Source organism: Aythya marila, assembly GCF_965140915.1.
Source record: "Aythya marila genome assembly, chromosome: 24".
NCBI lineage: Eukaryota > Metazoa > Chordata > Aves > Anseriformes > Anatidae > Aythya > Aythya marila.
This window is the reverse complement of record NC_139065.1, coordinates 962,349-977,208: the sequence shown is the minus strand read 5'-3', so window position 1 is coordinate 977,208 and position 14,860 is coordinate 962,349. Positions and strand designations below refer to the sequence as shown.

Sequence of the window (14,860 nt, the reverse complement as noted above, 5' to 3'; positions counted from 1 at the left end):
GTTAACCTTAGACAGCTGATGCTGACTACTTCAAGATAATTCAAGTGCACGTTCCCCATTTTGGTCCTTAAATTTTCAACTGTAAAAACGTTATAGGTCTGAAAGGAGGAAATAGTTTCGCACTATTCGTTTGCAATGTGCTCAAGCCCCTTTAAGCAGAGGTTTAAATGGGGAGTCATGTTAATGAGAAAAAATATTACATTCTGCTCATTGAGTAAACAGAGGGAAATAGCTGAAGCAGGGGGTTACAGCTGGATATTCTGAATACTCAGCGTGTGCTTGGGGGTGTGCACAACCCAAACCACAACCAAGGAGCTTGCCCATGCCATGGGAAGGGACAGCAGACACCTTGACCTGGCCTGTCCCTGCTCCAGCTGGTGGTGCTGTGTGGGTGCCCAGTGGGTGCACACGGTGATGCCCACCTGCAGGCCCTATTTCTGTGCTGTGTTATAAAACCAGACTTCTGAAAATTGAGTTTTTAGCTGACTCTTCCCCAAGAATTTACTTGTCTTCAGTGTCTCGGCAGCCTGGATGGGTGGAAGCATCCCTAGGTAGCCCATCTAAAACCCTCCCAGGATGGTGCTCTCGATTACAGAGAGCCCTTCCCAAGCACGTCAGCTTTTTCTTTGGTTCCTCCTTGCCAGGATGTGCTCGGTTTAGCCGTTGTGCCACACAAAGCTGAGTCACTGCCCTGAAATGAGTTGTACGGCGTGATCTGACACACTCGGTGCACGCAGTGGCAGTGGGGATTAACAAAAACCTACATCTTTGTCACGGGAAATTTCATTTGAACGCAGCCTGGCTTCCACTGGAAGCCGAGCAGGCTCAGGTCGGTGGTTCCCAAGCTCGCTGTCTGGCTGCCCCGGCCGTCGCCTATTTTTAGCCCCGCTCGCTATTTTTAGTTTGTTTGTGAAAGGTGAGATAAAACCGGCAGCCGAGCCCAGATGATGCTGTTGGTTTCTTTCATTGACGAGCCCCGAGCTGCGCTGGAGGAGAATGGCAGGAAGCGGGGCCGGGCGGATGGGAGAGCCCCGTGCTGGGCAGGAAGGGGCTGCCGGGGGCTCGGCGGGACGGGGGGCGCCGGGGGGCTGCCCCTGGCTGGCGGCACTGCTTAATCACATTAATTCAATTTAACTTTATTGCAGCGTGGAAGAATGCTGCTTTGTTTTACTCTTTCCCTACAGTTCATTATTTTTTTGTGTGTACTTTCTGTGCATTTCTGAGTGTTTGCTGTGTGGGTGTGTGCAGTTCTGGGTTGTTTTTTTTTTTTTTTTCCTTCATTGCACAAGAGTGGTCCCGAGCCCTGCTCTGCCAAAGGCAGCTCAGCAGCTTTTCTTGACGCTTTTCAGTGTAGTGGGATTCTGGTCCTCACCAGATCATCTCTCTTCCTAGAGGCTGGTACTTTGAAACTTCAAGTTTTTATTTTCAGTTGTACCACTCAAGCCAAATGCTCACTTAAATGGTAATAATAATAGAAAGAAAAAGTTAGACAGTGTAGCAGGAATCTTTATATAGAGGTTGGAGCACATTTCTTAGCTACAGATGTTTCCTTCCAAGAGACTTTTTCCTGTCTAAAAACAAAAGCTACTGGAATTTTGTCATACCAATAAATGCATATAATGGAAGTGCTATTTGGGGATTTCCAATAATATCATCATTTCTTTCTTTTTCTTCCGTTTAATCCCTTTTTCTGACTGGAGCCATGTGACTGCAGAGTGTAGTGGGGCATCCACAAAAAGATAACACAGAGTTTTATTGCCCTTCCTCCCGTGGCTGTTCTCCCAGCCACCTCGTTTTCGATTTCCTGCCGGCAGTGACTCCCACAGTGACTGCACCGTTTAACTGTACAAGGAAAGGAAGAATTCTGACTTAACCAGGGTTTGATTCCTCAAATGACCAAACCTTTCCTTTTTCCCCCAAAGGCTGAAACAATTACCCAGACATTTCCATTGTCTTTGGATTTAAAAATCAAGAAATGAAAACATCAAAGCATTTTTAATGTGAAAATTGATCATTTTGGACACAGTCATGCTTCCAAGGCCACGTTCTGTTGCCTGTTGCACAAACCCATGGGTCAGGCAGTGCCAGGCTGGGCAGAGCTGCCTCCTCCCGGGGCAGGAGCGGTTCCCACACCAGTACCGCTCCCAGCACTGGTCCCAGTTCCCCCCAGTGGTGCGGCCACTGCAGCACAGGGCCAGGACTGGCTGCTTGCACACAGTGATGTTCAGCCTGGTAAGAAGGGAGAATTCGGTGTTTCTGTACTGGCACTCATGTTTCTATAACGTGTGCTTAATGGGGATGAGCCCCAGGAAGTTATTTATTAGTCTCAAGTCCCTCTTCTGCTCCAGGTTTTACGCAGAGGTTTTTGCCTGTGAATCCTGCTCTCCCCCAGACCTCCCCTAAACCACCCCACTCACGCTCTCTGTTTGACCAAAGTAAATTTAGTGAAGCTAATGGAGTTACTTCTCTCCAGGTCAGTGGTGATTTCACATCCTTGAGTTCCTTGCTTAATTTGCTGAGAAAATCTTGGATTCAAAAGCCAGTTTTTGGAGTTCCCCTCTTCCCATGGCACGGCTGGTGCCTGGTGGCTGCTCCCTGGGGCTGGGGCTCTCAGGAGTGGGGCAGCAGCTCTCAGGAAAGGGTTAAGCACGGCCAGGGCTTTGGGCTCCTTTGCTGGGGGAGACGGTTGCTCGTTTGTTTATTTGGAAGTGCTGGCAGGAAAGCGGGGAGGAGAAAATTACCTAAGTGATAGTGAGGTTGCCATGAACTATATAAAACTGTGAAATCAAATCAGACAAAACTCCACCTCGCAGTCTTGAACCAGAAGCACAACCCCTGAAGAGAAACCCACCCCAGCACTGAGTGATCTCAAGGACTTGAACTCAAACCAAGCTATATGAGCTCAGCAGAGCTGCTGCAGAGCTGAAAATCCAAGTGCTGTCAAAGCAACCTCCAGTTGTACTGGGAACTGCGAGCAGGAATGCTGTTCTGGGGAAGTTTTAAAATAATGAAGTGGAAGCAGCTTTTCTGGATTGCATTCTGTGTTGTGAAGTTGTCTGGTGAGTATGGACCGCAGAAAATAATCAGGGTTACAGTCACCGAGGAATAGCACAGCATGGGGATAGTGCATGGGGCAACTGCTTTGTAACTTCTGAAAGAGCAAGTTGGGGGGAATGCATTTTAATGAGTGCTTAGTGGGACTGGAGCAGATTGCAATTTCACATAAAGAACTCTGTAATGACATTTTACAGAGCAACGCTGCATTAGACATCCTGCCCAACACATTTACAGCAATGTGCTGCAAACAGAATGCTGCTGATTTGAAAAGGAGAGCAATCAAGATATGAGATCTCCCTAAAAGGAGACATATTCAAGATAACACGAGGGGATGCAGGCGCAGCGTGCGAAGCTGTGGAGTGCATCCACAGTTCAAGTCATTCCTCAGTCTGCATTGGTGTAAAATTAGCTTTGCTTTTGTTTTGTGGTGGGAACTAAACATTTTCTGAAAATTAGATGAGTCTCTATAAATATTAAAATCTCCTATTTCAGCTCTTCAAATATTCATCATATGAAAAAAAAATAAATGAATAAAGGGCTATATTTTATGGAAATATTATCATTTTTGTCCCAAACCCAACAACCATGAAGTAATAAAAAGGGACTAAAATGTGAAGCAGCACTCCATGCGCTGCATAGTGTGCTGGGACAGGAGCCAAGAACCTGCGGGTGTCTCGTCAAATGCAATTTTTCCTTACTCCCGTGAATGTGAGTGACTGGCTCTATTGAAAGAATTTGCTATATTCTGTTCTTCTGTTTCGTGGCGCTCCTTTCATGTTCCCTTTGCTGCCAGGGTGGATTGCTCACCCAGCCATTGTGCCTGACCTGCCAGTCTATGTTAATTTTACAGGAAGGGAAAAACAAAGCCTCTCAGGTGAAATTCAGGAATATCTGGTGGTCTGCAGTGAGCGAGGTGTGAGACAAAAGTGTTTACCTGAAATGAGAAATCTGAGTTGCTTGTAGTACAAAGCAGAAGTGATACAATAGTGATAAAAAGCTTTGTCTTTGCAAAGACAGAGCTACTGGGCGACAGGGGGTTGGTTTAATGCTGCAAAATGTCATTCTTCTTGCTGGCACAGGCAATGTTCTACATTTCTATAGGTTATGGCATTGCTTTATTAACACTTCCAGCTCTCCGGCAAGTCAGGGAGGTTGATTTCTGCCCGGTATAACTGCAATGCAGAGCAAGGGAAATGAGGAAGCTCATCCCAGGAGCTGTGCGGGCTCCTCACCCCTTTGGGGAGCCCGAGGGAATTCAGTGAAGGTTTCAGTTGTGCAGCTCCCGATGGAAACCCTGATTCTGGGGATTCTGTGCTCAGGGCGGCTCCTGGCAGCACCTCTGAGGGTGGCCCTGTCCCTGGGATGCCCTCCAGCACAGCTCTGGCTGATGCTGCTTCTTTTTACGGAAGAAAAAGCCCTTTGCCAACCCGGGGCTGCTGCGGGTCTTCTACAAACACCTCTGTAGGTGTGGAGCGAGGAGGATGAAGCCCTGTGCCTAACATCTGCCAGGTGCAGTTCGGCTCCAGAGCAACAAGCAGCCTTGCCGAGCCTCAATGGGAGCAAATTGCCTGTGAAATGCTCAGTGCTGGGCTCTGCCTGGTCCTTCGGGGAGCTTCTGAGCTGCACTGAAGCTGCAGAGAAGGAGGGAAGGTGCCACAGGACTGGAGCCACTGGAAATAGGGTGCTGATAAACCACATGGCTTGGCTTGATGCCTGTATGGAGAAGAAAACTGTGTTCTACTTGTTCCAATATGAGCACTTTTGGCCCATGTCATTTTTATTTATTTCTGCCAGGCTTGATGTTTTTCCTTCTTAAGTCTCCTGTCACTGTGAAGCGTTCTTTCTTTCCTTATTTTCTTTTGCAAGAACTAGAAAAGCGTTGAAAATCAGGGAAGCAAAAGGGATTTTTGAAGCCCCAGTCATGCAAGCACCATGCCCTGCGGAGGGCTGCACACCACGGCCGTGCCAGGCAGGGGTAGCAGTGGGCACCAAGCGAGAACCAGACCCAGGCTGCTCATGGGGAGGCCGTGGGGGGAGCCCCCAGCTCCCCACAGCCCCTCCGTGCCTCGGCCCCACACCCATATCCTGTCTGGGGCTGCCGGCGAAGGGAACGGGGGCGGGAAGGGATTTTATCAGATATTTCCAGAGGGAAGAGGGCTCCGCCCGCCTGAGTTCCTGCCACATGGCTGGGAGCAGTGAAGCTGGAAACGTGTGAGTAATGCAGGCTGGAGCCCTCCGAGCAGCGGCTCTGAGAGCTGTGCCCTGCTCCGTGCCCCACTGGATCCCACGGCGCTGGCTTGCTGCGTCGGGGATGCTCAGCTGCAGCCCTGCCCTGGGGATGGCTTTCTCAAAGTCTTTGTTAAACACAGAGCTTGAGAAGCGACCGTGCCAGGAATTCTGTGTCAGAGCACTGAAGTAGGCACCCCACCAGCAGCAGGTTCACCAGGAGAGCTGGTGGCGGCGCGGAGCAGCCGCTCTCGGCACAGAGTCTGGGGAATGTCCCGGGAGCTGCCCCTTCTGCCTTGTGGGATGCAGGTGCAGGGGAGAAAACGCTGCCGTTAGTTTGCTGGGGGTGCTAAGTAAGGCACAAAGTATGGAAACTTGTCTTGTGTTTTCTGAGTTTTTGCCATTGTGGAGTTTTGCCTTCTACAGTGGTATAGCACATGGGGATGAGTACTGGACCCAGTCATCTGCTTTAACATCTATAATGTTGCCTTTTTTCAGTTGATTTGAGCTGGGATCATTCCTAAACCCCATTATTAGCATATCATTAACAACAGTGATGTACATCAGAAGCATTTATTTATTTATTTATTTATTAACTTATTTTACTAAGAGGTAAATTAGATACTATGAAGTATGGTTTTCTTCCACATACGTACAACCTTTTGTTCGTGCATGTGCTAGCACTACCAGGTGATGATTTCTCTGAGGTTAATAAATGGCTTGGCTTAACCTCTCAAACCCTTAATACTAACAAATTGACAAAGTTTAGCAAAGCTAGTAAAAATGTATGGTGCAATAAATGATCCACTTTAGTGGAGCACCATGTGGATTATCCAGCTCACATCTGGATCATTATTTATCTCATGAGTCCTAAGGCTTGAAAAAAAAACTTAGCCCTGTTTTCTATAAAATTGCCTGCATATGCTACAATAAAGGGAAGAAAAAGAAATGCTATGCAACAAGTCTTCTTGCAAATTGCACCGAGCAGTAATCCAGGCTTCAATTTATGATATTCAGTGGTGAAAAGGCTTTGATTAGAAATACCTCTGGTTCTGTGCAAACATCTGGAATAGTTCAAAGGTGCTTGGGTGGCTGTGGCTCTTTGGGAGGTCAAGTCCAGTTCCAATGATGTAAAGTTTCCGGCTAATGTCCATGCAAACACAAAGCCGTATGCAAAGAGTGGATTTCACTTCGTGCTACTTACAGTTCTGGGCACGCAGTCATGCCTCCTGGTTTTGATTTGTTAAAATTCATCAGAAAAACGTGGTGACTTAACCGGCTGGAACTGAACTGCCTGTGGAGGGGAGAGAGACCCCTCCCTTAAACAAGAGCCCTGCCAGAGCCCCGAATCCCAGCTCCAGCCCACCTGCACCGGCCCTCGGCAGGGCCCCGCGCTGCAGCCCCACAGCAGCGTACGGGCTTCTCGCACACCCCCGGCTCCTTTGGGCCTCCGCCAGCACATTGCTGATATCTCCACGTAGAAACACAGCAGCCAGGGTGCTGCTGAGGTGCCTGGTGCCGAGGTGCCCAGCACCCAAAGGCGCGTGCGGGGCCTTCGGCCTGGCGCTGGCCGGGCTGGTGCCGCTCGCTGTCGGGAAGGGTGAGGTAACGCTCCTTGGAGCGCGGGCCGCTGGGCAGGGATACAAGTGAAACAACGCGTTTTATATTATTTTCTCTTTAGCGTCCGGATAAGAGTCTTAAGCAGAAACAGCCCTGGAGTAGGGATCGAAGCTGCTTGTGAAAAGTGGGAGTAGATCTCGGGAATGTAAAAGGTTAACAGATGCATTTTCACTGACTCATAAAGTTCAAGGCAGAAGGGAAACCTGGAAGTGTCATCTTTGTAACATACCAGGAAGCAATATATAAACTTTAAGTTAGAGCAACAAGCGATTCTCCAAACATTCAGCTTTTACCTCCAAAGATGTTTTTGCTCATGAGTCAGAGCCTGATCCCAAGCCAATGGGAATGTTTCTATTTACTTTGAGACTGTGCCTGCAACTGCAAATCCAACTTATTTTTCCTGAGGCACACAAGTGATCTCTTCCAAGACCTGAGTCTTCCCTCCAAGGATTATAAACTCCAACTGCTGTACAATCCAGCTTTGTGCTGAGCTCTGCTCGCTTGTGCATCCCTTGATAAGGCCGAGGATGCACAGGCCAGGGCCAGAAACGATCCTGCCCTCCTCCAGTGCTGCCCCCGGAGCCTCTGCAGGGGCTGTGCTGAGCCTTTGATGCTCGCCCCGCTGACCTGTTTAGTCTCTGGACTTCCCCCATGCGAGCTGAAGGCAGCCTGCCATTTTGGGGCAAGAAGAAAGTGAATCTGTGAAAGCAGCTGACCCCTCCCTGTGCTGCAGGCACCCAGGGGCTGGGTGGGGGCCGGCTGCAGCCCCTATAACTCTCCCTCTCCTCTAGGCACCACTGCTGACAGCCTGATGGAGGCCCCGGCTCCAACATCCCCATCCACAGAGACAGAACTGAGCGGAACTGGCAGCTTGGCAGCCACCGGCGCCCTGGGCAGCACCCTGCCAACGTCGGAGAGCCTTGGTAATTGCACCCCTGCATTCCCCATAGCAGCTGTGGTGTTGATCAGGTTTATTTAGTGCACAGGTGCAGCAAGCCCTAAGCAACTGTGCGGTCAGGGCGTGGGTTGTGCTCTCAAAAAGAGGCTGCTAGGAATGTGCAATGCTTTATTGCCATACAAAAATCACACCTGGGCAGTCTGGCGTTGTCTGTCTTCAGGCCTGGTGGTGGCTTAGACCCATTCCCTTCACTAAGCAGCCAGGAGGTGATGGGATGAAGTGCTGGTTAATCTTTTATCCCAGCATACCTACAACACGCTCAGCAAATGGCACCTGTAAGAGGCCTGCCAGCCTTGCTGATGAGAAGCCAATGCTGTGGCGGGCGTGAAGCAGAGACCCTCAAACAGCTGAATGTTGTCTGTCACTGTGATGTCAGAAATTGGAGCAGCTCTTTGAGGACTCTGGGTCAAGAGGGTTGGGGGGGAAAGCAGGGAGGTCAGGCAATGGCATCTTTGCTGTGTTGCAGCGTGTGCCCAGGAAATTAGGCAATTGTAAACAGATTACAAAGTGCATGTAACAATTAGGTAACTGAAGCAAGTCTAATGTGTGTTTCTTATACAGCCAATAACATGTTCTGGTGCTGCTGGCTATGACAAATCGATATTGTACTTCAGTCATCGCAATGCCACGCACTGATTGTACAGGACTTAAGCTTTCCCCTGCATCTTTTTTCACTGCATTTCTTCCAAACTGCAGACACGGCCAGACCCGCAACAGCCACCCCCAGCTCCCCAGGGCTCAGCACTGTTCAGACGAGCCCGCAGCAGAGCTCACAGCCCAGCAAAGCCCCCACGCAGGTGCCGGCCACCTCCCCAGAGGCCGCAAGCATAGGGGTGCCCACGACACCGACCCCAGAGGTTGATGCCAACACAACAGAAGCCACCCAAGAAGGCACACTGGCCCCGCTGAGCTCTACGGCCACCTCTGAGCTGATGCCTGTCTCGGAGGCCAGCACAGAGCCACACGTGGCAAGCGGTGTCCCCAAGGTGAGAGGAGGTGGCTGGAGCTGCAGCTCGCTTGCACCTCTTGCACTGGTCCTGACTGGTGCTCCCGCGCAGCAGGGAGGGTGGGTGGCTTTGCCTCAGGGCTGTAAGTGATTAAGAAGCCTTGCTCCCAGCCCTGTCTGGATGTGTGGTGTAGGCTGCGTGGTTAGGTGGGGCTGAACCTCGGTGAAAGCCAGTGATGGAGCTTGTGCAGCCCGGCTTGGACCAGCGGGCACCGCAGAGCCCTGCAGCCGGCAGCACCCTGCATGCAGGAGGTAACCGGGGACTTGCATGAGCTGGGGCTTGCAGCTGTTGAGCGGGGGTGAGACAGGCACAGGCTTTCTGGAGGGTCTGTCTTTAAAAGCATGCAGCTGTGCGTTTTGGACATCATGCAAAACCCCAGCAGTTCACTAAGCCTAGCACTGCTTTTTGCCTTCCAGCCCATCACATGCCACAATGTCAAAGATGTGAGTGACACTGGAGCCATCTGCTTGCGCCTCAACGAGTCCAACACCTGCGTGAGTTCAGCCCCGTGTTTCCAAGGGGGTGGTGAGCAGGAGGAGATAGGGGGCAAGCAGGCACCAAGGGCAGGGTCCTGCAATGCTCTTAGGCTGGTAGCAGTGGGGTCACCATACCTGGGAGTCGGTCTGGGGTGGAGTGCTTACCCCATTATTTGGGCTGTGCCCAGCTGACTGAGATGGGGATGACTGCAGCAGTCTCAGGAGGATCCCAAGGGGACAATCGCAGCAGTCCCAGGGGAATACAGCCTCCAGGTTGCATAAAGCCTCCTTTTTCATCGTTAAGCTCTGGGGACGATTTAGCTTCTGAAGTCTCTTCAACCATGTTCAACGGGAAATCGCCTTTGTTGTTGTTCTTCCTCTTCCCCGTTGGGAACGCAGTTGCTGTTTTTTGTCTTGCCAGCTGCCCTAGGAAGGTGACCAGGCCATCTGAAGGAGCACAGCTAGCAGCGCAGCGTCCCCATCCGTGCTCCTTCCCAAGGGAATCCCGGGCGCTCTGAACTGCCCTTGGCTTTTTGCACAAACCCAAACCATTTCTAAAAGCGAGGCAGGGTTGGCTGAGGTGCTGCTGAGGGTGGGAGGAGAGAAACCTTTGGTGCAGGAGGTGGAACCCGCAGCAGGGGCCAGATGGCGTTGGACCTTGTTGGACTTGGCGATGCTCTGGGTGTGGAACAGCAGTGATTAATTTTACTTCTGCTGGCCAGCCGTGCTGCGACCGCTTAGGATGAGTGAATTCCTACTTGCCCTCTCTCCGTAAATGGCCTGTTAAATAAAGGCCGTTTCGGCTTGCTCGTGTTTATGGTGGCTGCGGTTTAGCGAGGATTCGTATGGAAACCCCAGCGGGAGGGAGCGGCCCGATCTCAGCTGCCATCTAGTGGCAACGGCACCTCCTGGCTCAGCCTTGTGGGTGGCAGAGGCAGAGATGGGTGCGCACATACCATGCAGAATGTCCCGTGTCACCGTGTCTCCTGTCACCACGAGCTCTTAGCCCTCCTTCTGTGCTCAGGGAGCCCAGCAGCCCCGCTAAATCCATGCGTGCGGGGCAGCCCTCGCCCGCAGCCCACCTCCCGGTGCCCCCCAGCTCGTGCCCCAGCTGTGGAGGTGGCCTCTGGACCTGGGAAACTGATAAGAGCGTCTGAGAAGGGGGCAGATAAGAGGGACCGGCCGTGTGTCTCTTTCCTGCTGGCCTTTCCCAAAGCAAATGAGCAATGAGCTGGCACCCAGCGGTGCTAATTGCAAAGGGAAATTCTGACACGCGGATGAGTTCTTTCCACAGCGGAGAAAGGAAAACGCGCCCGAGCCTCTTGTTCCATCTTGGCCTGCCTAGCTCCAAGCCAAGCTTCACAGAGACAGCTGAAACTGATTTGCTTGTTATTCTCCCCCAGATAGGTCTCTGCAGTTCTGCATGCTACGCATGCGTGCCGGCAGGGGATCCCGAGGCCAACCCGGGGGGCACGGAGCTGCGGGGCAGCAGGGGCTGCGAAGCCCCCCATCGCTGGGCAGGTCGAGGCCAGGGCAGGGCAGGGGGTTCGGCTGCTCTCTTAGCAGCTGGGGGCTGTGCCTCTGAAAATAGATGCGAGGAGAAGGCCTGTCCTGTCTGAGGCAGGGACTGCCCCTGCAGCTCCGCTCCCCTCTTCCTCTTCCACCCCAGAGTCGGTTCAGCTCTAAAAAGTGAGAAATTTGTATTATTTTTTTTTTGCCTAGCCTTTGATCAGCAACCTAGCAAAAACACTGAAGACATTTCCTAAACAGGAAGGCTAAATGCTTCTTTGTTATTTCCCTCCTTTCCCAGCCCCTGCCTGGGATTCTGAAACAATAGGGCTCTTCAGGCTGCTTGCTCTGTCCAAAAACTGGAGGGACTTGCCTTGCAACACAGATCCTAAATTTAGCTTTGCTTAAATGCCGCTTGGAGGATTGCTATTAATGTCTTAATTTCATTTATTCTCATTAAGTTAGGAATCAGGATATAAACATCTCTATTTTTTTGGCTGTCGGTATTGGGGCACGAAGCAGCGTTGAGGTGGGATTTGAAGGTCTGCCACCCCGGTGCTGTTTGACACCTGTGACTGCCTCTGCTCAGCTGTGCACAGCACAGATAAGCCACCAAAACACAGAGGGTGAATGCGCCTTACAACGCGGAGGCACATCACAAGTGTGGGTGGGATGGAGGCGTAGTCGCGTGGCTGGTTTAATGGCTGTGTGCTTGAAAATTTTGCAGAAACAATTTTTAGAGATGAAGGGGTCGGACTTGTGGAGTGCAATATGTGAGGAGAGCACCCACCCCGTTCCCTCCCCCTGCCACATTAAACTCGCTAAGTCTGAGGTGGACCACGACTGTCTGCTCCTCATCCTCGTCAATGAGACAAGTGAGTGGTGGTAATTCCTTTGGCTGGTGGTGCTGCTGCGTGGGCCGTGGGAGAGGGGGTGGTTTGTGGGAAGGGGCTGGTGGTCTCTGCAGGACACAAATCCTCACTCGCAGCCTGCGAGGAGATGTCTCTCTGCAGCCACAGATCTTTCTTCCTGGGTTTTGCTAAAGCCACAGAGCTGTGGCATTGCCTCCAGCACGGTGAAGGGGCTCAGAGCTCCGCTGTGCTCAGCACCAGCCAGGCTGTCCAAGGCTGACGTTACCTGCGGTGTTACCTTTGGCATAACGTGCTTCTCCTGTGTTAAAAATTGCAGATCCTGCTACAGATATGCTCCAGGAGTCTCACTGGGAAAAGGTAGATTCTAGGGGTGTATCTGGCTGGAGGGGCTGGGTGGTCTGAGAGGCTGGGGAAAGGAGACCTTGAGGCTGCAAGTTGAGCACAGGGCAGGTTGCTGGTGCCCGCCACGAGCAGGCAGCATTCGTCCCTGTTCTGGGCAGGGCTGAGCCTGCTGATCAGGACATGCCATCCTAAATTTCTGCACACAGCAGTGCTCTCATACCACTGGTACAAGCACTGAAGGCAGAAATGCTAGAAATAGTTGCCATCAAATTCTGTAGTACTTTTTTTAAACAGGACTGGTTCCCAACGATAACTCTTAGGATGTAATTGGCACTCTGCATCTTCAAAGTACCACGCTGACGTTAATTAATTCCTTCTCTCAACACTGCAGTGAGGCTGCCATCGGCTTGTAAAGCTGAACTCCAGGTGCCTATAGAAATGGCAGCCAACAGAACTGCACCAGCAGTGCACAGAGAGAGTTCCCCTGTGCAGATGCATGCCCTAAATCTCCGGGCCTGAGCGCTCCTGTCCAAGGCAGAAAGCCTGGGTGTGCTGCAGCAGGTGCTGGGATGGGGGTGAGCCCACGCAGCCCCCCCAGCTGAGGATGCACGAGCTCACAGCACAAGGGCAAAGCTCTTCTCTCGGGCAGCGAAGCCCGGCTCTGTTTATGTGCAGTTTACAAGGGAGGTGAAGAGCAGCATTGTTTGAGGGCCTGGTGCCTGTGGACCAGATGCACACGCTTCCTGTTTGGGAGACTCTTGGCTCTCTTTGGTGTTTTTCCAGTTCGGAATAAAATCCCTTCAGCGAGGGAGTGTGAGGAGCCACCAGGACTTTTCTCGGAAGACCCTGACTGCTTTGGTCACTTCTGGCCTCTTGCTGGCGTTCCTGGGCATGGCCGGATACTTCCTGATGAAGCGGCGGAGCTGGAGCCCTGCGGGACAGAGGCTGGTTAGTGCTTACAGGTGGCAAAATGCCCGATAGCGAGGAGCCGGCAGGGTGCCCCTGGGTGGCCCTGCACCCTGCGGTTCCTTTCCTTCAGCCCCTGCGTGTCCCCAGCGTGGCAGGACAGCCACCGAGCCAGCCCCGGCTGTCTGCCACCTGGGGATGGTGGCTCGAGGCTGGGTCAGCCTGGGCACGGGGACGGGAGTGAGATGCAGGGCGAAGGGAACCCGCTCTGCCCTTCAGGAAGGAGCTCCCTGCTTGGGAAAACCGCCCCTTCCCTCCCGTGCCTCTAGGTCTAACACTTGCTTTTGCTCAGCAGTCAGAACTCATCCAGCAAGACCCCTCCAGAGACACCGAAACCTTATGAATTTGTCATTAAAAGTGACACACTTTAACTTTCCATTTGCTGCTTTTGAGTTGTGTGTCTGTCTTGTACCGATGCTGTAATAAAGGCTATCTCTCCCCTCACATCACAAGAAATGGTAATAAAATATATCAAGAAAGAAAGAAAAAATAATTGCCAGGAGGGACTTGATCCAATGTGCAGCCGTGGAGTCGAGCACATGTGCAAGATGTGAGCAGCACAGCCTGGGCCGTGGTCCCCTGGATGCCGGAGCCAAGGCGTGCACGTGGCTGGGAGCTGCCTGTGTAAATGCGTGGCAGTGTCAGTCCGGTTCCCAGCACAAAGACCTCGCTGCCACGGGCATGAGCCTCAGCCAAGGGCCCTGCTGCTGCTCCCCCTCGCTGCAGAGGAGATGAAGAGTTAATGAAGGGCTGGGAGATGCAAGTGGGGTGTGTGGGGCTGGCACCCAGCTCCCTGTTCTTCTCTGCTGCCGGCCGTGATCTTCACCCACAGTCCAGGGCCACCAGTGCCTGCTGCAGCATCACGGCTGTGTGGGTAACGAGCTGCAGAGCACAGCTTTGCATTTACAGGCCTGCACGCATCTCCAGCCTTCGGCTGCTGGAGAGCAGTCCTGAACTGCTAGCGTGCTGCTGCGAATTGCAGTCTGAAGGACAGAAGGACAGGGAAAGGAAACTAGGAAGTTCCCTCAGCTTTAATTCCATGGCAAGTCTTGGCCAAGGTGAAAGCAGAGCAGGTCTGTAGCAGGTAGCCCTGCAGTCCTGAGGCAGGTCCAAAGCCTGGTTACCCCAAAATAACCTGACGGCTTCTCTTTTCAGGTCCAGGAGAAAAAGACAAAGCAGCTCGTGGCTGGCATTCTGGCTTGGAGCACGGCGTGGCTTGGGCCCTCTGCTCCCATCCCCGTGCCCATGGGAAGCCACAGCTCGGCAGCAGAGCTGGGTGCTGCCGGCCCTCATCCTCCTCTAACGCTGCCTTTCTTATCGATGCCCCCGTTTAGGACGAAGACCAGTACGACATGGAGGACGGCAGCCAGGGAAGCCCCGCGCTGACAGTGGCCGGCCCCGAGCCGCAGGAGAAGCCCAGCCTGAACGGGGCGCAGGAGAACGGCGCCTCCCGCAACGGCCGCTCCGCCGCGCAGCGCGGCCTCGCCGACACCCCGATGTGACCCCGTGGACAGGGGCTCCGGGGGGTGCCGGGGGGCAAAGGGGGGGGCAGGAGTTTTCTGTGGACAGCGAGGGACTGCAGACTTTTTTTTTTTTTTTTTTTTTTTTTATCTATGCAATTTCTGTGAAGAACTTTCAAATCCGCCTAAAGCACGTTAAACTCCAGCGCTACCCAAGCGCTGCTGCTCTGCTGCCTCCCACTTCTCCTGATGACCACACAGGAAACTTTTTTACTGCCGTTCTCTGCTTTTGTTGTTAAAAGCACATAATGAGAAACGCAAGTGCACTTAGCCCCCGAGCAGCTTCTCAGCAGAGGCAGGCTGAGGC

At 52.4% G+C, this 14,860-nt stretch overlaps 1 protein-coding gene across 2 annotated transcripts; it reads left to right on the top strand.

The window, feature by feature from the left end:
* Positions 1–2,832: 2,832 nt before the first annotated feature.
* Positions 2,833–14,573, top strand: CD34 (CD34 molecule). Of its 2 annotated transcripts, none has more exons than XM_082778577.1 (8): positions 2,833–3,059; positions 7,695–7,826; positions 8,558–8,847; positions 9,285–9,362; positions 11,581–11,728; positions 12,042–12,082; positions 12,851–13,015; positions 14,368–14,573. In XM_082778577.1, the coding sequence occupies exons 1-8, from the start codon at positions 2,981–2,983 to the stop codon at positions 14,533–14,535; spliced, it is 1,101 nt and encodes a 366-aa protein (XP_082634703.1). In that variant the 5' UTR covers positions 2,833–2,980; the 3' UTR covers positions 14,536–14,573. The 2 variants fall into 2 exon arrangements, with proteins under 2 accessions (XP_082634703.1, XP_082634704.1); XM_082778578.1 differs by lacking the exon at positions 14,368–14,573 and adding an exon at positions 13,326–13,468.
* The last annotated feature ends 287 nt before the right edge of the window (positions 14,574–14,860 follow it).